Source organism: Gambusia affinis, linkage group LG12, assembly GCF_019740435.1.
Source record: "Gambusia affinis linkage group LG12, SWU_Gaff_1.0, whole genome shotgun sequence".
In the NCBI taxonomy this organism is placed as follows: Eukaryota; Metazoa; Chordata; class Actinopteri; order Cyprinodontiformes; family Poeciliidae; genus Gambusia; species Gambusia affinis.
Genome location: NC_057879.1, coordinates 13311381 through 13337952, shown reverse-complemented (window position 1 = coordinate 13337952; position 26572 = coordinate 13311381). Strand labels below are relative to the sequence as shown.

At 39.1% G+C, this 26572-nt stretch overlaps 3 protein-coding genes and 1 long non-coding RNA gene across 5 annotated transcripts; 1 reads left to right on the top strand and 3 right to left on the bottom strand.

Moving 5' to 3' along the window:
• Positions 1-1908: 1908 nt before the first annotated feature.
• arl14 (ADP-ribosylation factor-like 14) lies at positions 1909-3660 on the bottom strand. Its single transcript, XM_044133507.1, has one exon. The coding sequence runs from the start codon at positions 3381-3383 to the stop codon at positions 2778-2780; it is 606 nt and encodes a 201-aa protein (XP_043989442.1). The 5' UTR covers positions 3384-3660; the 3' UTR covers positions 1909-2777.
• A 3169-nt stretch (positions 3661-6829) lies between these two features.
• Positions 6830-15351, bottom strand: ppm1la (protein phosphatase, Mg2+/Mn2+ dependent, 1La). The gene is made up of 5 exons (XM_044133498.1): positions 14789-15351; positions 11014-11188; positions 10418-10579; positions 7073-9846; positions 6830-6955 (listed from the first exon to the last, which is right to left on the bottom strand). The coding sequence occupies exons 1-4, from the start codon at positions 15185-15187 to the stop codon at positions 9491-9493; spliced, it is 1092 nt and encodes a 363-aa protein (XP_043989433.1). The 5' UTR covers positions 15188-15351; the 3' UTR covers positions 6830-6955; positions 7073-9490.
• otol1a (otolin 1a) lies at positions 14749-21945 on the top strand. The gene is made up of 6 exons (XM_044133492.1): positions 14749-15594; positions 17664-17768; positions 19339-19790; positions 19863-19952; positions 20077-20148; positions 21077-21945. Exons 3-6 carry the CDS (start codon positions 19340-19342, stop codon positions 21943-21945), a joined length of 1482 nt encoding a protein of 493 aa, XP_043989427.1. The 5' UTR covers positions 14749-15594; positions 17664-17768; position 19339.
• LOC122840818 lies at positions 20366-24566 on the bottom strand. Of its 2 annotated transcripts, none has more exons than XR_006372291.1 (3): positions 24355-24566; positions 21668-21842; positions 20366-21574 (listed from the first exon to the last, which is right to left on the bottom strand). It is a non-coding gene; the product is annotated as an uncharacterized LOC122840818 (long non-coding RNA). The 2 variants fall into 2 exon arrangements; XR_006372290.1 differs by having other exon boundaries at positions 21668-22820; positions 24355-24515.
• Between the last annotated feature and the right edge of the window lie 2006 nt (positions 24567-26572).

Here is a 26572-nt window from a genome sequence, read left to right as displayed (position 1 = left end):
CTTTTAAGGGCCACTTCCTGCCATTACAACCCACAACCTAATCATGCAGTCACTTTATCGATTATCTTTGCTAAGGCTATGATGTAACACAAAATGCTGGTTTCAACAATGCCAGTAAAACGACCCCATACAGATTTAGCGCCTTTCTTTTTTCTTTTTTTTCTGGGCAAAATTACAAAAGCACAGGTCCAGCGCTATTGTTTTGTAAAATTCAGAAACTGTTCAATAAGCAGTGATTTTTTTTTTTTATTATTATTTTCCATCAGTAAAAGGACATCACGTTGAGCTTTTGTATCGACTTTCGCAGTCTAAGTGGATCAACGCATTGCACTGCGCTGACCCAGCTTGACCCACAAGTGAATATTACAAATGGATCTTACTCGCGCTCTTGCCAGAGAAGACTTTTAGACTATTTGCAATTTAAAAGGTCTACGTCAGCGCCACAGACAGCGTGACCCCCGCCCATTATTTTTCCTACGGGAGGGCGTGTACGCTGTCCGTGGTCCTGAAACAATCCCACACCTCTTCTGGACATGACTTTCCTCACGCCGTTTTGGATTTGAAGACCATTTTTCTTTGTTTCCACGAGTCCAGTTCTCGATTAGGAATTATGTTCATGAATGGGCTTTCGACTTACCAACACACTGAATGCCTGATACATCGGAAGGACTTGTGAGTACAATAAAAAGTTAAAGCCGGGCTTGTTGGAATAGTGTTTTTTTTTTGGGGGGGGAAAAAAGGCTGATTGCCAGTTGTTGAAAACTTATGGCTCAAACTCAGAATCTTTAATCTGGTCGCTTTGTTTTTCCTCTGGGCATGCGGTGACTCGTTGGTTCTCTACTTCTATGTTTCAATCCAGGAATCTTTCAACGCGTAGATTTCTAGAGCTTGATAGTTTTTTGTTTTTTTATTAGTATTTTTTTTTTCCTTTTTTTCTTTTCCCCGGTTCCGATCCCAGCAGATATGTCCTCCAACAGATGCGGAACACTGATAGTTTTCAGTATTTGCCTCCTCACCCGCACACTTGTTTCCTCGTACCGAAGATGCGAACTGGGCATCTGCAGGGACGACGAGATCTGCTGTAAAAACACCACGCGCGTCCCTTGCTGCAAACCTCATGCGGACAAGACTTACTACAACATCGCCATGGTCACCCGGAAACTTTCAGGGGTGCTCATCATGCTGCTCCTCTTCGCCCTGGGCTACTTTATCCAGAGGATGCTATGCTCCAAATCTAGGCAGCACAGCCCGCCGCAAAACGGACAGCCGCCGCTCACTATGTCACAAGAAATGCTCATGGAGAGCTGTTCGCGGGACACCTTGGCTGATCCACCTCTAGCTTCTGCTGCAGGCGTGACTCTCCCCACATATGAGGAATGTAAAGATCTCCCGACTTACGAGGAGACCATTAAGGATGGACGCAGAGGACGAGCGGGCCCCGCCAGGATGAACGACGCCGATATTGTTTGAACGTGCTTGAACTTTAAGACGTCATTATTTGTGATCTCCAGCTAACGTTTCTATTTTATGACTTAAGCTGCTTACGTTTTGAATTCACCGTGTGACCAATGTCAAGGCATCATTTGCTTGTTTACTGATCAGAGTAAAATGAGTTGACAAATGTCAATATTTCTCCCCGTGGCTTTTGTTGCAAAATTTCCAAAAGGGTATAAGAGGAACACACGTCTGTTGTTCTTTTGAAGTTTAAATAATATAGTTCTTGATATTGCGTTATTGAACAACGATTAATACCGGCTCACGCTAGAAATAGTTGGTGCTACAACAATATTTCAGGTTGTCTCTTTGAAGATGATTTAACTTCCATATACTAATTTAAAAATTAATAAAATTTACAATATATTTTAATCAGTATTTCTGAGCAAGTAAGATATCTTCAAAACACTGCAATAAGAAGTTTCAAACAGATTTTTAATTATGTTTTTAAGTTTACTCAACCCAGTTAGTTACATTTAAACAACGCTTTATAATTTTGCCCTTCTGGTATCTCTTTCTATGGTAAAACAATACAAAACCAGGTTAGGTTTCTCTTTGTAGTAAAACAGTGTTTAAATCTTGTAGCAATAAACATATTTCTAATAAACTGGACACAAAAAAGAATGTCTTTTTTATTATTATTATTTAACCTGTTTTGCCCTGTTGAGATAACAGATCTTGTTTACAAACCTGGGCAAGATAGCAGCAGCACAGTTCAATAAAATTTCACAATAGAGTAGGATATTAATAAACGCCTACACTTTCACACAGGCTCAGCTATACCACAACTTTAAATTAATCAGAATTATTATTATTTTTTATTTTTTTATTTTTTTTTTGCCGATGCGGTAAGTCCAAGATTTTTCCAAGCATCAGATGTCGAAAACCCAAAAGCTTTCTTTTGCACTTCATACACTTGGAATGACCGTTTCCAAAAATGTCCATTGAACAATGAATGTACTTTGTGTATTAATATTTCAAAAGGGTTGTTTAAAGAGCATCCAGAACCAGCAAGGTGGACATGACGACCACTAGTGTCGAGCTGACAATATCCGTCCACTTCTGTTGAATGTCAATGTAAACGTCTAGGAGAAATTGTATAATCAAAACAAAGTAATTTATGTAATTCTAATCGAACCACTGTGAAACATGACTAGAAATGCAGCAACTTAGGACATGTAGTGATCTGTGAACTCCACAGAACAATTATTTGCATAATATGACTGCTAAGTTTGCTGTTGGTGCAAATAAGTTAGAAGAGGTACACATTTTACATGACAAGCTTATGGTTTGCTATTCGATCGCAGGTAGTGCACCGTATCCTTTATATTGTCTTTGACAGCTCCAGGCTCAGAGGGGAGTCTGACCATTTGAACCACTCGCCTAAAAGCCTCCTCGACTCCGAACCCCGTCGAAGCGGAGCAAGGTTGAACAAGCCAGTCCCGACCCACGCACAACTTCCGCATGTTGAACTTATCCTTCATCTCGGTGACGGTCAGCGCACCGCTCACGTCCTGCTTGTTGGCGAGCAGAATGACCGGGCAGCCTCGCAGATGGTCGCTGCGCAGCGCCTTCTCCATCTCACTGCGCGCCTCATCCATGCGCCCAAAGTCCGAGGAGTCCACCACAAACACGACGGCTGCCGCGTTTTGGTAATAGTCCTGCCAGTGTTCGCGCATCTTCCCCTGACCACCGACGTCCCACATGGTCACGGAGATGTTCTTCCTGTTTTTTCTGGCGTCCAACATCTCCACGTTAAAGCCGATCGTCGGGACGGTGGAGACGCTGACGTTGTGCTTTAGTTTGTAGAGAAGAGTGGATTTTCCAGCATTGTCCAGGCCCAGAAGAAGGACTTGAACCTGTGGTTGTTTGGAGATCGGGTGGCCCATGGCGGTGTGAAGTCACACAGACGCTTTAATGGTGTGAGGGGCAGCTGCATAACCGGCCAGGTACAATGTTTGCACAATGCGTTGCCCGGAGTTTAATAGATAAGCTATTATCTCTGTGCTGACTATGATTCACTATACACTGATAAGTCGCGGAAACAGGGGCAAAGTTTCGACCTATCCTTCATTCAGAGTCGCACAATTTTTTTTTTTTCACCAACCAGAAGTAGTTTCATTCTTCACAATGTTTCTTTAACCATTTAGCTTACATACTGCTAAACCTATGACTTATATGTATGTATGTATATATATATATATATATATATATATATATATATATATATATATATATATATATATATATATATATATGTCTATATATATATATATATATATATATATATATATATATATATATATATATATATATTTAAACAGCATATTTTTATGGGAACAATAAGTAGGGATGGGTGATTAGGTATTTGTTTAACAGGTAGTGACGGTTGTTGAATAAATGACGTCCTGTCAACCTCTTTGTGGTCACAAAAGCAGAACATTGCTTTTCGAACTTCACGAATCGAAAGTGTGTTTTGAACAGTCTGTAATAATTCAAGTTTGAGCGCCCTAAATACAATAACTGTTATACTTTTCTGTAGCCTATCTATTGTGATCGAAACACCAAAACAAGCAACTGAACATTCCCTTTTCTCACAACAAAATCAATAAGGATTTTATTAACTTTAAAGTACGTTTTAGAAACGCACACAGAACAATAGCTACTTCAACTCTGAGCAGTTAAAGTGTATTTGAAATCACAAAAGTAAAAAATGAACAAAACAAAAAAAAACCCACGAGATTCCATCAAAAGAGAACAAAAGTCTTTTTATGTATAATCAAATTGGAATCAGTAAATATGACGCTAATTTCAGAAATTCTAGCACTATTGGTGAGCAGACATATCAAACAGCCCTGTAGGGTAAACAAATATTTCTCTTCAGCCCCTCCAAGTGTCCGTGTCAGAAAGTACTATAGTCAACATGTGACCGTGACAATAAATTTCCAATTTTAAAAAAATTAAAAAATTCACTCAACATGGTTTTAATGACAAATCCAATTAATGATAAAATATTTTGAATATAGACAATATTTGACAATCATAACACAAGACCATGAATCTTTACGCCTTCCCCTGCTTAAGTATAAATCAAGTTGCATTAGGCAGTTAAACTTTAATGGAGTGTGGAAAACGTTATTCAGGGAGTCTGAATAACATTTTCTCAAAACAACAGATGCTAAAACGTTCATTGTAAACACTGGTGTCAGGCACACCAAATATTTCAGTAAGAAATAAATAATAATAAAAAAAAAACACATATGCACAAATAGTAATTAAAGTGAAAAGAAATATGGTCTGACTTTTTAAAAAATGCACCAGTTGTAATTCTCAAGGTTTTATATTCAAACTAAAATATCTAAACACAATAAATACAAATCAGGTGTATTTTGTTTTCTTTTCAGTGCTCTAGCAATGAATATAAATAAATAAAAAGGAGAGAAAAATAAATAAAGCTTAGGTCAGACTTGGGAAGGCTCTACTGATACACATTCCAGTGAAAGTGGTTCAAGCTCTTTATCCGACTTGACTTCTCTTTTTATTTTGACTTCTTTTTAAAATAATAAAATCTATTTTACTCTAACGATTGTATACCACTGCAAAATCCAATGGATCAATGCCCAATAAATGAGCAACACATGGCAGTACACATGTAACACTGAGTTTGTAAATGCAGGCTTCTGCTTGCTCAGCGTAACCCACAGTTACACTTAAATCACTGCAGTGATCGGTGTACAGCCTGTTCCCCAGAGACTAACAGGCCTTTACGCTCGCCCCGCTCCACAAGCTGCATTTTAGCTGATCGTCAGCTTTAGGGAACCCAAATGAAAGGAACCTGAACAGAAAGGTATTCAGTCACAGCTCGACTGATTCTTCCAGTAAAATCCATGGCGTTCCATTGATCACATTTTCTTCCCTTCAGGATCTGGTCCATTTTTCCCTCGGTTTCACCCAGACGCCGCCAGTTGGGTTATCCATCACATACACCAGTCCCTCTGTGTCACAACGACTCAGAGGCCAGGAGCTGGCTGAGGATTTCTCCGTGGTCCGGGCAGAATGATGTGGACATCTCACCGGAGACGGCACCTTCCTCTGAATGTGGACAACGGAGGACGTGGTAGGGAATGGATCCATTTTCAGGCTCATGTCTTCTGGACAACAGCGGTGGAAAATAACGCGGGCTTCAACAGAGGATTTGGATTCGTGTTGTCCCATGCTGGCTGAAAACTCAAGTGACTTCTTGACAGCTCCCAAAATGATGTTATTCTTTCTTCCCTCAGGCACTTTTCCTCTGTAGTCAATACCCTTCTGTTCTTTTGCTTATATGTGCCAAGTACACACCTCAAAGTAAAGTGTTCCGGTAACACTGAAGTGTGACACATTTGCTTATAGGGCTGTTAGACACCAATGTGGGGGGCGTGGGCATTGCAATAAGCTCATGTTCCAGCTATATTAAGTCAGTCCACCTGCTGCACGCCGTCTCCAACCTTGAGTCAGAGGTGCCACCAGGAGGGACAATGTCCACCCCTATAAATATGAAAAGGCTTGTTCCAGTTTTGTTTTTGTCATGGTACAGTGACCTGCGAAAGTATTCACCTCCTTTAGAGTGTTCTGTGTTTTGCTACCTCTCAGCCTGGAATTAAAATGGGACATAAAATGGGTGTGCATAATTTCATTTACACAAAAAAAAAACTACAACTTTGAACATTTCATTTTCTTCTTTTTTGAGTTTGCTTCTTTTGATGCGTCATCCCAAGATTCTTAGTGCTGTCTTCCCATTTGGGCCCCCTTTCAAAACTTATTGAGGTGCTTGAAGAGGAATAATGAGTTGTGTACTCTCCTTTCAGGGCGAGTTAACTTGCAGGGATGATATTGAGAAGAAGCTATTTCTGGCCTGACGGGAGCATAGCTGCTGCGGTCCGACAAGATCACGTGTTTCCCAGCTTTAGCTCACCCGTAGTGACTCATGTAGTAGCCACAGTAAACTGACCGATATACAACAATGTGTTTATTTAGACACAGCGTCCTTGTTATGAGGGCACAGCTTATTCAAATTCCAGAACAGGTGATGGAAAGCAGAACAGGATGCCTTTATCTGATGACAACTGCTTACGTTTTCATGTTCTGTGCTCTTGAGCTAACAAGTTCTAAATACCTGTTATCATGCTTTTATCTTGCCACGTGCGAGAAAAAAGAAAAAAAAAACAACATGTATACAAACATTGATATGTAAAGTTCTAGAAATTATTTTTCTGGCTTCTGGTGTTATAGAATTGCTGAAAGATGCATATTTTATATGAATTAGCATGGTTTAAATACTCAGAATTCAAACTTCTCAGAGTAAAATGTTTTTATTATAAATTTCTACTGAGGTACAGGACAGAGATTAAACATACAGTATGCAGATCTTGTCGATCTGCCCGAGACATCCAAAAACTCAATAAATAAGGCATCAGGTAACCTGTTAAAAAAAAAAAAAAAAAAAAAAGTTTTTATGGTTGCTCTCAGATGATAACAGTCATGGTATACAGTGGTAATAGTAGGAAGTGAAAGCAGTAGTAAATCAAGTGTGGCTTACTGGAACTTTCTCTGACATGTCGCTGCTGTCCGTGAAGTCAGCTGTATTGCTTCAACAGCCTATCCGCTTCGTTACCAGCAGCATTCCCTTTATAGACAAGGAGTTCATGATGAATCATCATCTCATTTGTTTCACCACCCAAAGTCTTGTCTGCTCATCGGGTCAAAAACAGCGCGCTATGACAAACACTTTAAGTACAGTACTTTGTTCATTAACGTTGAGATGCTGCAGATGGTGAAAACATTGACAAGACGCAGATTTCAGATACTGAATCAAGTTTTACAAGCATTAAAACCTTTTAATATTACTAAGGGTAGTGTTACTGTTGGCAGATATGTCCAAATAATCATTAAAAATCGTGAGCACTCTGAAAAACTACTTTGTTTTCCCAGCTTTTATGTGCATGTTTAATAAACGAACTAGGCATTTTGGCCATAATTTCTCTTCTAGTGCCACCCACCTTCTGCAGACTAGAAAGAGTTAAAATGATCCAAAGGGGGGAAAAAAAGTTATTTTTGTCAAATTAGATTTCAGTCGGGGTCATTCTGCAAAGGAAAAGGAGAAAGAAAATTGACGGAAACCTTTTAAACAACTCCATCAAAGCCTGTTCACAGAAAAAAATAAAAATAAAAAATCATTTACATCGATCTCAGCTTTGCAAATGCTATTTAGCGGTCACTTCCAGGAAAATCAGCAACATAAACATTAGCGAGAAACAACAGCCCAAATGTGCATCAGCTGACACAAAATAACCAACGTTTTCTTTTTTTTATTGTTGTTGTTGTGACAAAACTAACGTTGGAGTCAGGATCATCAAGAACTTCAGCCATGCTGTTATTTATCTAGGCTAGAATGTATGTGTATCTAAAGAATACATTTTACATAGGTCTGAACAGGTAGAAATGTAGCGTATTTTGTGGAAAAATCAGGATGTGTTACACCCTATGTAGTACGCGTGAGTGTGTGTGTGTGTGTGTGTGGTTTGAGGCAGCCCCACTTTGTATAATCACTGTTTCCTTTTAAATCCAGTTTTTCTTGACTCTCTGGGAATGGAAGAACACTTCGCTTTAGGGACCACAAGTGTCATAAAGTGGTCAAATGATTATTAGCCGAAACAATTAGAGCAGCCGGAGCCACTTGAAGCACTCAGCTGAGGCAATCGAATCTTCTTCAGCCTAGATAGAGTGTCTGCATATTGTAGGTTGAAATGTTCTTATGTCATCGCAGCAATAATTCCACAGCATCTCAAAGCTGAAAGTCTGTAGTGCCACAGAATGTTTTGATACATGTGGAAAATTGATGGTTTACCTGAAGGTCAGGATTTGTCTTTTCCATTCAGACATCCAGATGCATAAGACGGTGATGCCGGCGCGTTATTAATTTGTGTGTCTTCGTACGACTTTGTAACACAAAACCAACAAACAATAGTATAATTGTTTGTTGGACTTGGTGAAATCTTAAGATTAGACATTAGGATTAAAAAAAAAACCCGACGACTATTAAAAATAATAAACTGCAAATTCTATTTTGTTTGGAAAAAAAGCCAATTAGCTATTTAATTTTTCATTTCAGAATTTGCAATAAAGAGGCTTCCCTTTTATCATTTACACTTTTTATGACTACTTTTTGGAAGACAGCTTACAGATGTAGAAACATGTGCTTCTTAAGAATTCAATAAGTAAAGTCACAGTAGGAGCACTGTGTTGTCTGCCGCCCTACTGGTCGTGTCGACAGCTTATTTCTAGAATCCATGCAGTTCAGCATGCATTAATGCTGAATGCATGCTGAGGGCGAGACTGTCAACACTAAACAGGAACCATTCAAGTATGCAGGGGGTAAGTTCTGTACACTCAAAGGTTAGATCTGTGCACAGCAATGCTTCAAGTTAATTAAGTATATTGGATCTGCTGCAGCCTTGTTGTTTAATATGACAAACTGCTTCTGTTCAATACGAAAGATTAGATGCATACAATTCAGAGCATTATCATATTACCACAAGCCTGTGGTTTTGCATTTACAGCTTTAGCACCTTCCTATAGTAACACAGTTTTTCCTTAAAGCATCCCGTCAAAAGCTTCCAGTGGAGTTGTACTGTTCATGTGCAATTTATAGTAAACAGAAGTAAAGCAGTCACAGTCTGGTATGTGCTGGTTAAGAGAAAATCCCCTGTGTCTGTAGTAGTTCTGTACTTACTCTGCACTTATGGTTTTTTTTTCCAAGAATTGATCATTCATACAAAGGTTAGTTACAGTATGTTTAAATGTCCTTTTCTGAATAAACTGACAATTGAAAAACATAGCTTTGTCCTTACATGAGGAAATGTATGTGCCGACACCTCAGCTTTCCTGTAACCTTCCTGCTGCATCCAGACGAGGGGTAAAAAACAATCGTTCTGATCACAGTGTGAACTCCCCAGAACTACACACCGGCCTTGCTACTGCCCCCAGCTCCACTTTTAAACTTTACCACCATGACTGTGATGTTGTCGGGGCAACCGCGGTAGAACGACTGAAGGACGATGCTCTTGGCACCGAAGTGAGGCTCGTCCAGGCGCTCGCGGACAAAGCGCACCGCCTCCTCATTACTGAAGGCGTCCCAAAGACCGTCAGATGCTAGGATCATAAACTCAGGCTGTAGCTTGTCCAGGTCAAAGGTCATTATATCTGGGTCGGGAATGACCACGTTGAGGTTCTTGAGAGGGTAGTCCCCCAAGGAGCGAGACATGGCCAGTATTCCTTGAACTCGCCAGGATCCATTAAAACTGATGAAGCCTCCTGCAAGTAAACATTAATACAAAGTTATTTCAGAAAAAAATGTCCACTTCTGTTATAAAAAAGCTATTAAAACAAATTGTGCTGTTGTGATTATGACCACTAAAAGGTTTATATGGTATAGCTGTTCTGCAACAAATGAAAATGAAAATAAAAAAGACCATTTGAGCAAAAGTTTAAGTACTTTGTAAAAACAAGTCTAATGAGGTAAAAGGGGGTAAACTGATATCTAGACTTGGGTTAAAGTGGGTAAAAGTTGTTAAATTTTTTTTTTACTTTTTTCCAGTTGAACTGGCCACCATAGAGATTCCTAAATAACCTAATAAATTTGAGAAAAAAGTGAAAAAATCTTGAATAGAAATACAGAAGCCAGCAGTGTATCACATAATCAAAATGCAGAAATCGCAGAGATATCAGTGTGTAGAATTTTTTTTTTTTCCCCTGATGCAGTACATTTTAACAGAATGCTATTTTGGATTTCCCCTACAGATGGCAACAAAGAACACTAAAATCACAGCGAAGGGTGTTGCAGTAGATCATGTTGGATGCATTGCAGTACTGCCTCAGCATCTACCTGCTCTCTTGATCCTCTTGCGCTCTTTCAGCTGATATGGCTTGTGGTCGTGCGACAGCGCAACGGCATTCCCGTCTTTGTCACACAACACTCCGCGCGAGTCTCCAACGTTGGCCACAGTGAGCTCTCTGTCTGACAACAGGGCCATCAGGCATGTTGTACCTGAATGAGAAGTTCAAAGGGAACAACAGAAACCAGAACATGTTTAAAATCACATCATGAAAACTTCAAATATTTAAAAATGTACTCAATATCTTGTTTTAATTACTACATAGTTGGAAAATATTGTTGCTAAGAGTAAATTCTGTATTTTCTTTTCACAAAACATTATCTGAAAAGTGTATTTGCATCTTTTCACGAAACTTCCCCTATAGGGTATGTTTAGGATGATGTGGAACAGATTTTTTATTTTTTATTTTTACCAGAGATTGTTCTAGACCACATTAAGAGAGTATGTGACCAAAAAAAAAAAATATTGCACCAAAAGTTGATCCCAGTTTATCACAGTTTCTCTCTTCACTGGGCTGCTGCGGTTCACGTTAATTTATCCCCCTCCCTCCGGCCGCCCTCCTCCCCTACCCCCTCCCCCTCCCGACCTGCTTCATCATGGTTGGCGGAGAGCTTGTCCACCATCTCCCGATCCACAGTCAGGATGCGCTGCTCGAGAATGCTGGCGTAAGACACAGCGCTCTCCCTCTTCTCCCTCTCCAAGGCCTGCAGCTGCTGCCTCAGAGACTCAGGCAGGTGGGCCTTGGCATAATCAGCTGCAGCCTGCGGCAGACAGGAAGCCAAAGGAGCACAAACAGACCCACAGTGGCGATTAGAGAGATACGACAAGAACGTGGAGGCACAGAGCAGAGTTGTGCTTTGCGTGGATGTTGTCAGTGAGCTCAGAAATGCCATGAATGTGATGGAAATTCGCACAAAGAAAACAAGGTTTTACTTTGACTGGATTTTGCTAGATTTTATTATAACTTTATTACAAGCTGCCCTGACATGTTTTTCTTTGGTATAATTTTCCCGTACACCTTTAAGCTGCATTGAGCAAACAGCTGGTCTGAGCTGAATAATTGAACAGATCCTCATCCTTCAAACATCTACTTACTTGCTTCTTCCCTTGGTTCTCCTGCGAAAATTTTCTTTAGACCAAAAAGTACAATTAACCATCTTAATTCCTCTCTTTATACAGTCAATGTTTCTTACGTCTTAAAAACAGATAATTAAAAATAATTTCACATTATTCATGGTGCTGCTTTCTGATATGGCGATGTGCTTAAACAGTTTCCAGCAAATATGACCTTTCACGTGAAGTTTGCTTTGAATTTCTATTTTCAGAAGAAAAGCTTCTCTTGGCAGTGACTTGACTGAGCGCAGCACAAAGACGGCCACAATGCTGCAGCCAAGTTACAGTGCTAACGATCGCAACACCCTCTCTTCAATTTTTGGAGTCAAAGTTTGTCACCCTGCAGAATGTGAAATTGTAAATCCGCTGCAGCAAAGGTGTGTGAATCAGAGGAAGAGGTATTAGCCCGAGATTATGAAATTGTAGATAAAATCAAAATCCTACTTAACATGGGAGAAACATCGTCACTTTTCTGCCCCTCCCCCCGCCTCCCGTTCTGCTGAAAGAGTACTTGCGCATTATTTAATTGGATAGAGTGGTACTCTTTGAGACTGGATGAGGAAAAGAGCTTTAAGTGCAGTTTTCCATTTGCAGCAAAAGGCGAAAACACGGCAGGATTAATGCAGCTGCAAACCTTTTTAATAGCCAAAAGATTTTACTACTGGTGCATTTAATTAGTGAATGTAAAATATGGGAGCCGTGGTATTAAAAGTGGACTGATGTGTAGCCGGGGTTTCTTGCTGACATCACTGTTATATCAAAATGGCTTTGCTCCTCTCTCAGCCTATGGCTATAAACTTGAATTTCATAGAGCAAAGTTGCGTGTGTGTGTGTGCGTGTGTGTGTGTTTCCACAACATTAGTCTCTGTAAATCAAGCTCTGAAAGCAGCAGCAGCCAGTGCTGACTTTCATTTTCGGGGCCACAACTCATGATTCAATGAATGCAGCAGGGAGGGGGAAATACAGACATGTCTAAAAAAAAATGTTCTTTGTGTTTTCAGGTCTGGGACACAACACACTGTTCTATTTCTCTCTCATATGGCTCTGGAGGAGCATCGCTTCATTCAATATAGTTTCTAAACTGTCTTGACGCATACGAGGAGATGAGTGGAAAAATATATGGGAAAATGGGTAAACAGGAATATGCATTTGTTCTCTAATGTACATTCAAAAGTAACTTGACATAAAACAATAGCCGTTGCCGTGAGATGTTGCCATTGAGTGGGGCGGGGGGTTATCAGACTGATAAGAGCAACAAATATTAGTTTATAGGAATAAGATAAACAAAGAAGTGCAAATGAGCAAACACCAACTACACTGTGTCTGTTGCCACAGCATGTAGGACGGGCGCATCTCACTTTTCTTGTAAGCCAGGCAAAAGACCATAAAAGTGCAAAATTTAAACTTAAATAGCCCTTAAAGGTAAAGTGTTTTTTTTTTTAAATAACTAAGCAACTGGCCAGTGACCAGAAATGGAAACTTTGAGCTGGACTTCAGCAGTTCCTCTGGTTTGTCTAAGGAAAAATAGCACTAAATTCTGTCACTGAAATGACACTAACAACAGTACATCTTTTTATTGAGTTATTTTTTCCAGAAATATCAAAATCCCATACAATAAAATGCACTCATTCATTTATTTTAAACTTAAGAATTAAAAGAAAGTAGCAGCTCTCTGAAACTGACAGGAGGTTTTCTATTTCTATTTCTACGGTAGATATTTACAACTTATCACTTTCCAAATGATCGGGCAACATTTGCAACTCAAACAAGTTTTATTTAGCTAGACTAAGGTCAACAATTGGCTAATGCATCATATCTATGTTATGCGAGCCAGAACACTGCAGAATGGATGTGTTGTGGAAGGGACTCAAAATTAGCTTTGTTCAGTATTTTTCATACTGAATACTTTATTCAGTATCAGTAAGGTGTTTAAATAAGAAGTAAGGTGTTTAAACCTTTTGTTCTTAAACCACAAAAGGTTTAACAAGCCATTTGAAGCCCAAGGGAACAAACACAGTTGACTACCACTAAGACTAACAGTAACCATGCTTACTGCTAAAAAAGATACAGTTTAAGAAATCGACTGTAGGAATCATTTTTGTCTTTTTTTTAAAGCAGTGCTTCTTTTCATTATAGAAATAACTAAAGAAAAGAACTGAAAAGTCTAGGAAAATATATCTTGGAATGTTGCTAAAATTGTAATGAGGCTTTTCAAACAGAAACAGAAACTGATAGGCAAGTTTCTTAAATATTCTCATTGAATTTTACCAACTGATTATGTTACATTTCCTAATAAACATACAAAGTTTTGTTTCCTATAGACAAAAGAAAAACTAGTTGACTTGCAATCCAAGTAATCTAACTGCTACAGAACCAATCACTATACAAGTATAACTATTTATTATTTTGGTATAACTAGTGACCAGTAAAGAAGACTTGTTTCATACACTGAGAGTCATGTGAAACTAGAAAGTGTTTTCATAGCCAGCCAGTGCTCTCACATTTAATTCAGTTCAGTTTGTTTATAAAGTGTCAATTCACGACGGGTTTTGTGTCATGGAACGATGGGCTCTAAGATTTCAATGTCAAGAAACGTCGACCAGCAAACGGAAACAGAAGCCGACTCTCTTAAATATTTAAGCAGCATGAAAGCATATTTGTGACCATAATGTCAATTCTAAACTTGTTTCTTCTTTGTTGCAGAGAGTACAGGGCTCATAGGAGTCATCGTTCAGAGAAGTCTCTCTCAGTGACAGATGGCATCTGAAAGCAGAAGTCTTCAGGCTCAGCATGAGAAAATACTGACCCTTGACAGCAAAGGGAGTGAATGAGGGACAAAAAGCACACACACACACACACCTACACACAGCAGCACACAAAGCTCATTGTTACATCCCTCAAGCCAACTCCCTGAGAGCCACAGCCATTGTTAGGGGTTTATACACGAAAATACAAACAAGGAATAAAGAAAAGGGGGGAACGACTGTTTAGTCTGAAAAGTTTATGAAAATCCAAATAGTCAAAGCAAAGGGTTTTTGGTTCAAACTTTGTAATTCATAATTTTTCCCCTTACATGAGGAAAATTTTCCCTCCTCACATGAGGAGTTTAGTTTTCCTGGCAAAAGCTAGGGTTTCGTCACATTTGTCTTCATTGATTCAGATCGATTTTAAACTGAAAACAAACGCAACATCCACCGCATCTAAACTCAGTGCAGCAGCTGTAGTGAAACGGGCCTGCGATACAGTACCTCTCCCCCGTGACCGTCGAATATCCCGAATATAGACGGGTGGCTCTTGTTGGTGATGTCGGTGAGCACCTCGAACCGGTCCTCCATGTGATCCCTCCTGCCCTGTATGGAGTACACTGCTACGTTGTTATTCTTGAACGCCCACGTCTTGGAGAACTCCGCATCCAGGACGCTGAGGCCTCCAAGGCGGTCGTTCTGCATCATCTCCGCCACTTTCCCCTTCACCATCTTCACGGCATCCCGGCTGGACTTGACGATGGTTTTCACCTCGTCGGTGTGAAAGAAGTAGCTCCACAGCGCCAGACTGATACAGAGAAGGAACAACGTCTCCGGCCTGAGAAGAAAATAGCGCATGATCCGACCCAAAAGAGACAGGAGCGTCATTGTGTCTCCTATCATCACACGCAACCGAACTGCAGTCTGACTACCCCCTCCTCTTTTGGCACGGTTCACTCCATCCGCTTCGCGGAGCTGTGAAGAGATCGATTTACTATCACGGTGACGGACAAAAACGGAATTTAGGCTCTGAAAGCGCTCCTCCGTGGGCTGGTTTCTCCAGCGTCTCCCCAGCGCATTCAAGCACTAATCGAGTGGAGAACCAACAGGCCACTCTGTCGGTGACTGACCGATGTCTTGGTCCTATCCTCGGCCCCCCGAACAGCTGCAAGGGAGCTGAGCAGATCTCCCACATCCCATCGCTGAACGGCCGAGTTTTTGGGTCAGACGCACATCGGAGAGCGACATTAGAGTCTCAGTGCTGTGACTTGGAGGTGTCCTCCTTTTCCGCCTTTGACCCCTTTTCTTAAGTATGTATTTAGCCTAAGTATTAATATGATTTTATTCACACTACACACCTCGTTTCTTGAAAATTGTCGCAAGAACTGGAGACAACGGGGACATAACCGGAAGTGGATTGCTTGTCTTAATAAAGCTAAACACGCGACAGAGAAACAATAAGGTCTGGGCCAAGCTTGGATAGAGAAGCCTTTATTCTGAAAAGACAAAAGCGGAAAAGGTTTCTACAATGAACAAAGTGACTCTAAAGGCCACAGAGTCTGCTGACAAGTGTGCGCAGCTGCGAAGTCGAGTGAAACACTGGACAAACAGCACACACCACGGCTTTAAAACAGTATAACGTCATCCCGCAAGATAGACATCAGAACCAACCACAAATCATCTAAAAATATTTCGCTGTAAATCATAGCATGCATTTACCGTTCTCTACAATGACAACTGAATTTATTAATGAGACAGAACAGTTATAATTCTCAGTACAGAAAAAAAACACGCCATATTTCACATAATCCACTAAATTGGTTACAATAAATTGGTTACAGAAAAAGTGCATTATATCTAAAAAAGTATACATTAAATAATATGTAAAAAAAACAAAAACATTTATATGTAGGATTATACACTTAGATGTCCATAACACATTGTTTACAATTGGTTATACGTCACTACAGTGGGTTAAAAAGAACTTATTTTAACATAATAAAATTTTTAGCTACTTGTAGCTATGTCATTCACTGTTTTAACAAGAAAAACAACATGCACCAAGAACTGCATGCCATAAATGTCACAACAAGCTTTTATTTCTTATGTCCCCCAGAACCAAAAGTTTTTAGTTTTTTGGTTTTTTTTTTTGGTTAAATCCAATGTGCCTAACATACAAATAATTGGGCAATTATAGGGAAGCATATCTCATATGGCAGAGACAGATTTAGCTAAAGGTGCTTTTGGTGCTCTACCTGCACAGATTTGTTAGATGCATGGGAATTTCAACTTACATTTGATTTGTTGAACATACTGAAAAGAGGGTTAGAATCTATACCACTTGACAAAATTCCTGTTGCAGAAATGAAGGATAGAATGACATGGGGAATCTAAATGCCTTTACTTATTTGGCAATGGCTTTCATAGTGCATCGTTTGAGGAATCAGAAATACCAGTTTCAAGGTTTTCAAGCATAAACTTGCCCATAACCTCCATGCTCTAAAATTCAGTCAGATTGCAGCCAAGATTAAACTCATGCAGCATAGACAGAGAAATAAACAAAGTTCTTTCAGTTTGGCAGGGCAACAATGGAATGCCTAAGATTAAACCTTGTTCCCGCATTTGAATGGCCCAGCCAAAGTCCAGTCTCTAGGAAATAGCACCAAGACCAAAGACCCTTTCAGTTTAACTAAGCTTGAGTATAGCTAATACTTAGGGGTAAATCTTAAGCTTTAATCTGTTTTACATTTACATAGAAGCTGAATAGCACATTGATGGAAAGAGCAAACCTCAAAAGAGGTTTGAAGAGAATTGCGTGTAGAAGCTTGACATTAATGTCAGATATTCTGACGCACTGAGATCAGTTCATCGGTGTTAAATTTCCATTATGCTTCTCTGGTTTTCTGGGCTGATCTTTAGGTGTGCTTGATCAAGGAAGTAAATGGTTGGCTCAGGGTTTCCTTGCCACCTGTTTCAAGACATTAATCCTCCTCCCACAGGGTGTACAGTGATCCATTGATCTGCTTTGAAGTACTGCCAGACGGTGTGATCACTACCCTTTACAGTTTGTTATGAAATGCCTTTTACTGCAAACTGTGTTCGAACGTGTACAGCTAAACACAAATGATTAATGCTAACAGAACCTTTTGTAAGATTGCATGTCTTCCTGTTTTCAGAAAAGCAAATGTGCACAAATAACTCTTTAATAGTTGATGTAGTCTTGGGGGACCGTATTCATATCCCATTTGCAAAGAAGAAAGTCCTTCTTTGTACACAACCTGCTTTGTTTCGTATCCATCCAAGAGTCACATAATCTGCCCAGTCCAGCCCACCTACGACTTGATAACCCTCTGTGTTTTGTTCTTTTATTGACGTGAAGGTGCCGAAGTTGGGCTACATGAGCAATAAAAAGGGGGGCTGTAAACACCAGCAGTCCCTGCTTGGTTGGGATGGAGTGAAGAATCATCACAGTCTACATAACCAGGTAAATTTCCTTTTTGTCATGTCAAATCTAGTTTGTTTATATTTGTATCAGCAATAAGGTGATTCGAATTGCTTTGCATGATAAAAGTATGCAAAGCATGTTTTTTTGTGACAAATACACAGACAAAAAAATATTACATATGGAATATTATTTGTGAAATTTTAATGTACCAGTAGTGTTTCCTGCAAAGGGAATCTTCCAGGTCAGTGACATCAATGTACCCACATTCTATGACAAACTCTTGCTGTTGTATTTGTTACTGACAAATGCCTCAACCATTCCCCATTTCATTAAAAGCAGACTGCTTTTTTACTTTGAACTGAAATGACTTCTGCGCAGAGAATTTCGGAGCTTCTATTCAAAATAGGACTTCTGTCTTTTTTATTTCAGTTCCACAATACAATTTTAGAAACAACAGCACCGTGTTGACTGGCAGGCTTTTTCCAAAGTGCGTCTGTAACCTGGAAGGAGAACGGAAGTTAAAATTGCATGATGGTTTCTAATGTCTGTGTTCATTGGCGTGACCTTGGAATTTGACAGTGGTTGCTGGTCTTTGGGATTTTAACCACATGCTTTCTAAATATTTTTCACGTTTTTAAGCTCTGCATGCTGAAGGTCACCTGAAATCTGTGGTTTTGCTTAAAAAAAATCCTCTATTCAAATTTCCTGAGTGCAGGGGACAGAAAAAAATTGTGGAGAAAAAGGTGCTTATGCCCCAGCAGCCACATGGTGGTGGCAGCATTATGTTTCTTTAGCAGGGAAAGGTAAACTAGTCAGAGTTTATTGAAAGTTGGATGGAAATAAACACAGTTACTTTACTGTAGAAAACTTGAGAGAAGCTGCCACAGCTTTGAGTCTTGGCTGTTTGTTAGCTTTCTATCAAGACAAAAACAGTACAACAGACTACAATGAATGGCTTAGATCAAATCAGACTGCTGTGTTATGATAGTCCAGTTAAAGTCTAGACTTAGGATCAATACAGAAGCACACAGATGGACACAATTGAACACAGCACAGACCAGAGATTGATGTACAAAAATCTAAACAGGAAAACCCTCAATTATTATTCTTCCACTTCACAATTTTGTTCTATTTTGTGTTTGACTAACCTGCGACATCATACTGCAGTACTTTGACATCATTAGCTGAAGTAAGACAAGATGTGAATTTTTGCATTGCATTGTCCATTTGTGTAATGGTTTGAGTAATGGTTTGGAACAATAAGAAAACTTGGAACCTTCAAAACCTTTACACATATTGTCAAAATAAATACAGCTATTCAAAGCACATCTATTTTATTCAAATATGAAACCCCTACTCATAAATATTAAACCTGCTTGCTGTGAAATATTTCACAGCAGTCCAAATTAATTTCAGTGAAACTTTGAATGTTGTTTTTCATTTGAACGAGAAGATTCAACTCCACCTTTACCTATATCGTCAACAGAACTGACCTCTTGATTGGCTTTCAAAAACGATGCTGCTCTTCTGAAAACAGCCATTTTTGTTTTGCGAATCTTTGAAATAAACAACCAGTAATCCACCTTCTGACTTCCGCCTGATCATCCAGCATGCCATCCGCTGACCTCATCCTGGTGACCACCGTCTTTATGGCCTTCATTATTACGCTCACGTCTGGTGGCAAGACCACACACTGGCCCAAACCTCAGAACATCGACAAGCCTCCTCAAACTGGGATCAGTGCTTTAGGTGGGGGAGGAAGGCTCGGACAGATTGCTACAAAAAACCCATCTCCCTCCAGCAGCCTGCACACAGAAGAAATAACTGGGTTTATGACGGACGGATACTCCCTGTCCCCAACAGACAGCAGCACCTTCAACAGTGAGGCTTACCCAACTGAGTACCTCGCTGATGCAATTCTCCCCCCTGGAAAGGCCCCTGGAAATTACACATTTGACTACAATGAATGCTTCTTCAATGTTTGTGAGTGCTGCCCACCAGAGAAAGGTCCCAAAGGACCGACTGGTGAAAAGGGGTCGCCAGGGGAAAGGGGCCCTTCAGGTAAGATTGGATCTTTGTTTTCCTTTGAGTAAAATTTTGGAGGCCAAATTTAATTTCTCCTCTTATATTTAGGGTTACCAGGACAAAAAGGAGAAATTGGACCCCAGGGTTCTCCTGGACCAGCTGGGTTACCTGGGCTCAATGGATCAAATGGCGAGAAAGGTTAAAAAAAATTAAAAGAAAGATACTTGTTTACGCTCTATTTATGCTGTCTGCTTGTCACAAAAGTTCTCTTTTTGACATATGTTCTTGATTTTTATTTTTTTTTTCACCAAAACTGCCACAGGTGAAAAAGGAGATCTAGGGCCAAACGGTTTACCGGGCTCCCCTGGAATCCCAGGGAAACCTGGAGAGAAAGGTTTGTAGCTTCTTTCAAAAACTAGATATGGATCACCTGTCAAAACATGGCAATATTTTTCTCTGTAGATATATTTCTAATGAGGCTACTGACATGGAATTGGCACCATGTCAGTAAAAATTCAAGAAATCCAAAATATACAAAGAAATGAACACGTACAGTATGTCTGTAAATTATATGTAGTGAAAAAAAAAAAAAAAGAATGACACAGACAGTATTAAACATGATTACTGAACTTTAATAGGCGATTAGGAAAGCCTGGCATCATTATTCTTCCACTTCACATATTTGGTACTATGTTATATTAGAAGATTAGAATAACCTTTGTTTACAGGACTGACTACTCAGTTGTAAATGTGATCCAATCTTTCACACAAACTGTCTGGAGATCCTAAGGAGATTACTAAGGCATCTATGCTCTCTGATTTTCACGTATTTCCATTGATTTTTTAATATTAAAAAAAAAAAAAAATGGGTTTAAGTCGGATGACTGACTGAATTTTAGTTTACTTATTTGCTTTTTTCTCCTTTGCTTCCTCTATGTTTTGGATCATAATCTTGGAGGTAGTTGTGCATGTTTCTCTCCAGGTCCTGTGGCTTCCTCCCATAGTCCAAAAACATGACTGCCAGGTTAATTGGGCACTTTAAATTACACATCATTTATACAGTGAAGGTTTCTGAACCATTTGTATATGTAGATAGTTCGGGTTCTTGTCGACATGGTGTGAATTTCATGTTAGTAGCAACATTAAAGATACATTTTGGAGAAAAACATTGATGTGTTCCCTACTTTTATGCCACAATATTTAAAATGAAAATGGACAAACATACCTGTAAATGGTTAAACTGCATCTCATGATTCAAAACCTTTTATAATTTCTCTCCTTTTTTTTTTTTTTTTTTTACATAAACTCTTCACATGCTGTAGGTGAGTTGGGTCTCAAAGGAGAGAAAGGTGAAAATGGGATCAATGGGCTGAAAGGAGACGCAGGAGAAAAAGGAGAGCCTGGTCACAATGGAACTATGGGCACCATTGGACCTATGGGTCCTCCAGGGACAGCTGGGACAAAGGGTCAGAAAGGTGAACAGGGACGTTTGGGAGAATGTCTACTTGGTGAGAGAGGACAGAAAGGTGATCTTGGTGATCCTGGGCCTCCTGGTCCAAAAGGTGAGATGGGTCCTCAAGGACCAAGTAGCAGTGATGGTTCAAAAGGCGAAATGGGGCCAGCAGGAGAGAAGGGAGACACTGGCGCAAGAGGGCCTCCAGGTGCAAGGGGAGTAGCAGGAATGAGGGGGGAGAGGGGAGTTAAAGGTGCACGGGGCCCTCGGGGCCCAAAAGGCGATCCAGGTGAGAGTTTGGAGCCGGTTCGTTCTGCTTTCAGTGTGGGTTTGTTCCCAAGTCGGTCCTTTCCTCCACCCGGACTGCCTGTGAAGTTTGATAAGGTCTTTTACAATGAGGAGGGTCACTGGGACCCGGCACTCAACAAGTTCAACGTCACACACTCGGGAGTCTACTTACTCACTTATCACATCACTGTGCGCAACCGGCCCCTGCGGGTTGCCTTGGTGGTTAATGGGGTGCGGAAAGTGAGGACACGAGACTCCCTTTACGGCCAGGACATCGACCAGGCTTCCAACCTTGTCCTGATGCAGCTCAGCGAGGGAGATCAGGTGTGGCTGGAGACCCTGAGAGACTGGAATGGGATTTACTCCAGCAGCGAGGACGATAGCACCTTCTCTGGCTTCCTGATTTACCCAGACTCAACTACAAAAGCAAGCGCTATGAAAAAGACTTGAGTACAACTTCTAACTTTACAACTTTCTTACTTTAGCTCCTTTTCCAACTGTGTCTTGTAGAGGCTTATCTCGCAGCTTATATTTCTCTAAAATGTTACAGCTTAAAATTTATTTTATTGTTTTTTTCTTGAGAGTTACTCTGATCAAGCCAATTACTTTGCATGTTTTAGCCTACTGCATTAGGTCACTGAGAGAGAGCATAATTTTTTTATTTCAAATTTTGTTGGTTGAAACTGCATTAAAATTACTCTGCTTGAAAGAACATTTATGTATGGATTTTCATTTATTAAGAGAGCCAGTACTAATTTCATAAAGGATTAGGGATTTCAGTAAGAAAATCACATCAATTCAAGAGACCCTACACTACCCCAAGTAACCACCAGAGGGCATAATATGCTCATATTTGGCAAAAATAATTACTGGGGACCGTAACTTCGCGTTTTGCATTAAAAGGCAGGCAAACAGGTTGTAGAAAGAGACTAAAAGCACGACATGGCTGTAATTTTAATATCTGAATCTAGTCACTCGACAAAAATAAAAATTAATTTAGAAAATTAGATAGCTGTCTGCAAACAGAGAAGGTTAATATATCAGCCTTAAACATGATACTAGTCACAGAACTGGATGGAAAACATTCAAAATATTTTTTTGTTTGTTTGTTTGTTTGTTTTTTACTTGATTCACAAAGACTTGGTCTGACTCATAATAGTTAAGTTGAATTATCTTTCTATAATTAGAATGGAAATATGAATATTAATAACCCTGGCTTATTCTCTTAATAACTAATCACATTTAATACGATCAGAACAAATTTCCCATGATTACTGTCAAGCCATCTGATTCTGTGCATGGAGTAGAACAAACTTCCAATGCTCCTGAAAGACACACCAAAGATTTAATGCAACTAAAATACATAGTACTGATTACTCATTTTTTCCAGCTTAAAATAATTTAAACATGACATACATACACACGTGTGTGTGTGTGTGTGCGGGAATGCGTGTGTGTGTGTGTGTGTATGTGTGTGTGTGTGTGTTGTATTTAATATTGTAAACATATTACAATATGTAATATGTTTACATATTTTGAACACTGATTTTATTTTTTATAAAATCAGTGTTTTTTTATGAACACTGACAGTAGTTTTACTCATTATATTTGGGTTATGGGTTACCAAAAGGAGAAATATGTTGTTACTATGAATCAGTGTCTTATTGTCTGTATCTGGTCCTCCAGGTTCATTACTGTCTTTGCTACCAAATAGCAGAAAATGTGGTTGCTGTCATGTTTCTTTTTTTTTTTTTCTAATTTAGTTTTCCGTCAAACAGTTTTAACTGCTTGCCATCTAAATCAGCAGGACAGCCCTAGTTATATTTGTGAAATATTAATTTAAATCCCACTTTAATCAATTTTAGTTTGTTTAAAGAAAAATATTATGTTGCTATTTTCTGACAATATAAAGGAAAAGATACAAAACTGAGCTAGTGATGCCTGCATACCACAGGAATGTTAAGATTTTGCTACAATTTCTACAAGTTTTAGTAGTTTGGATTTTCCTTTTTGCTGATGAAGCCTTGTCAAATTCCACCGATTGATGAATGAAAAACAAATTGTGCATATATACGTCTTCAATGGCCTGAAATAAAACTTAAAAAAATATTCATGTATATAGACAATGCAACAGAAACTTTCCCTTTTCTGGATCATTTGAAACATAACATCTTTTTCAAACTAAATAATATTAAAAACGTAATTTATAATTTTATTTTTTGAATAACCCACAAGCTGCAAACTAGACATACAAAACTGACATACAAAATTGCTTTACGTTTTGTCCATCCAATCCAGGTTTTGTGGAAATGAAAACAAAACAAAAGTTTTTATTGTCTTCCTGCTTCCTCTAGTTTTCACATGGAGTCTAATCATTAAGGATAACGTTAACCACGCCTGTGGGGATTGAATACATTTTTACTACAAAATTACCACAATATGAAACATTCGGAAGAAGAAAATTATATTTAGAATGCTACATTTATGAACACCATCAAATGAGCTTCATGTGTTCTTTGATACATGCATATAGAAGACAATACGGACATCAGTGGTCAGATCCTATGGGTTGACAGGAATAAAGGTTAACTGGTAGAAATAAATTAATATGCCTTATGCAAATCTGTTTAGCCTAGTTTAAAGATATTTTGCGACATTTTTTTGATCAAATGATACTTGAAGATGTTCATTTTGCCTTAAAGATTTATCTGACTGAAAATTGTCACACAAAAAAACACAGTCTATTTATAATACCAGGATATCTCAAGGAGAGCATTCAGAATTAATTAAGAGTTCTCCATAATTAGGGGAACAGCATTTGTAGACTTTCATGTAAAAAGACAGAAACAACAATGATACCTGTTAAAGAGGAAGGCCCATGACATCTCCATCCACTGCGGAAGGACCCAGAGTGTTTGTCAAATTTCCATCTTATTCTTGCTCCTGCTTGTGGTGATGGCAATATATTTGTGTCAGTTTGTTGAAATGTTATTTTGCTTGTTTGTTTATGGACACACACACATACACACGCACACACCCTCAAACACATACATAGAGGCATGAACTTGTGCAAGTGTCTAAGTGTGTTTGTACATTTATGTATTTTCAACTACTCGATGGGAAAATATAAATAACTACCTTGGCGGTGTGTGCAGTGTAATCTGCTCCCAGCAGGCTGGATTCCCACTGCGAGAAAGACAGTATATTGTTCCTGCAGCACCGCAGATAACAACTCATTAGCATACTGAATCATTTGGCTGCAAGAGCCACTCTGCCACCCATCTGCACAGAGCTGATAAACGTATACACATACACACTCATATACACAGCTCGCACCAACAGATCCATGAAATGCGGACACATACACACCAGCCCGTTCACCCGTACACACGAAAGCACATACGCATGCACACACACACATACACATCCTTTCACTTCCTTGCTTTCAGTCCCTCGTATGCTCCCTCCATCCTTCCCTTTTGTGAGCCTGCGTCTTTTCTGAGAGTCAGGAAAACTGAAGCAGGTAACCGTTTGGCAGGCATTAACCTAGAGAGCCCCTCGGTGGAGTTGCAGCTCAGCCAGAGCGGAGCGCAGGAGAGGTCTCCAAACACCTGGTAGTCTCTGATGCTCTCTGGAAGCAATTATAGCCTTTGGAAATTTCTGAGTGCTAAGTATTGAGGTAGTAGGACTGGTAGCATACCCTGTTGCACAAAGTTAGTCAACTTCACCAAAAAGCTGCTTTTTCGCAAAAAAAAACCAAAAAAACATCTTTTTTTTTCTTTTTTTTTTTTTTTTTATAAATTATGTTAGTGAAACAACAGTGAATCTTCCATTGCTCAAGAATCTTATTCATGTTCAGCGAATACTTGATCTGAACATCTGTTTTAACAAAATCCACAGATGCAACAATGAGCAAACGAGTGCAGCGAAGGCTGTAAAAACCACTTTCACAATGGCAGGATATCCTGCAGGTCAGCAAGCCATGGCTACCTCCACAGGAAGTCGTCACTTGTTGGGGGTGGAAGTGAGGATTGTAGCGCCCACTGAGGGAGTTTCTCTGAAGAGGTTGTGGTTTGAAACTTTACTCTGTGTTCAAATGAAGCGGGAAATAATTGCATGGCATTACACTGCCTGCCCGTTTAGATAAGTAACTTATGTTTTACTGTCATGACACAGAAAGCGAGACATAGGATTCTTGTGAGAAAACCAAATGTAAAAGATTTGGAATAAAAAATATGAAATTATCCAAACTGGTGTGTAGCCAGGGGAGAAACTGAGCTGAACTGAATTGAAGTAACTTTAATTAGTCAAATTAAAATTAATTAAAATGAGATGAGGTGAGTTGCAATTAAATAAATTACATTGATCTCAGTTAATTAAGATTGAAGCGAAAAGAATTCAATTTAACTAACAAAGCAAAGGTGAGGTACCATAAACAGAGATAAAGTGAACTGAACTGAATTCATCTGAAGGAGACTGAATCTACTAGGCAAAATGTAAATGAGTGAACTGAACTGAGTTTAAATTAACTCAGTTTGACAAAATTAAATCATATTAAGTAGAATTAAATGAATTATATTAAGTTCAAATAAACTTGAGTGAGCTGAACAAATAGCACTGAACTTAATCAATCTGACCAGATATATAAACTCAGCTGAAGTGATCTGAACTGAATTGAAATGAAACAATCTGAAGATAAGTGTTGAAATTAATCAAAGTGAGTTTAACTGAAATTAAACAAATTGAATTGAATTGAATTGAATTGAATTGAATTGAATTGAATTGAATTGAATTGAATTGAATTGAATTGAATTGAATTGAATTGAATTGAATTGAATTGAATTGAATTGAATTGAATTGAATTGAGCTGGTGATGCACAGTGGTGCAGTTAGTAAAACTGTTGCCTTTCAAAATGGTCCTGGATGAGCTAAACCCAAATGATAGCGGAATAAAACTGCAACACAAATATATTAAAATGAATACACACCACAGAAAAAAAAATCTAATTTTCTCAGTATATTTTATTCTGTTTTTTGTATAAAATCCATCCCTTTAACATTGTATATATCTATAGAT

What these genes read in the sequence shown, in the direction of transcription:
- arl14 (XM_044133507.1), bottom strand. Translation starts at nt 3,383, where the DNA reads ATGGGCCACCCGATCTCCAAACAACCACAGGTTCAAGTCCTTCTTCTG.
- ppm1la (XM_044133498.1), bottom strand. Translation starts at nt 15,187, where the DNA reads ATGATAGGAGACACAATGACGCTCCTGTCTCTTTTGGGTCGGATCATG. An exon ending in CGCCAACCATGATGAAGCAG is followed by an intron (nt 10,580 to 11,013) that starts GTCGGGAGGGGG and finishes CTTCTCATTCAG; the next exon opens with GTACAACATGCCTGATGGCC. An exon ending in CAAGAGGATCAAGAGAGCAG is followed by an intron (nt 9,847 to 10,417) that starts GTAGATGCTGAG and finishes GTTTACTTGCAG; the next exon opens with GAGGCTTCATCAGTTTTAAT.
- otol1a (XM_044133492.1), top strand. Translation starts at nt 19,340, where the DNA reads ATGCCATCCGCTGACCTCATCCTGGTGACCACCGTCTTTATGGCCTTC. An exon ending in TGGATCAAATGGCGAGAAAG is followed by an intron (nt 19,953 to 20,076) that starts GTTAAAAAAAAT and finishes AAACTGCCACAG; the next exon opens with GTGAAAAAGGAGATCTAGGG. An exon ending in AGGGAAACCTGGAGAGAAAG is followed by an intron (nt 20,149 to 21,076) that starts GTTTGTAGCTTC and finishes CACATGCTGTAG; the next exon opens with GTGAGTTGGGTCTCAAAGGA.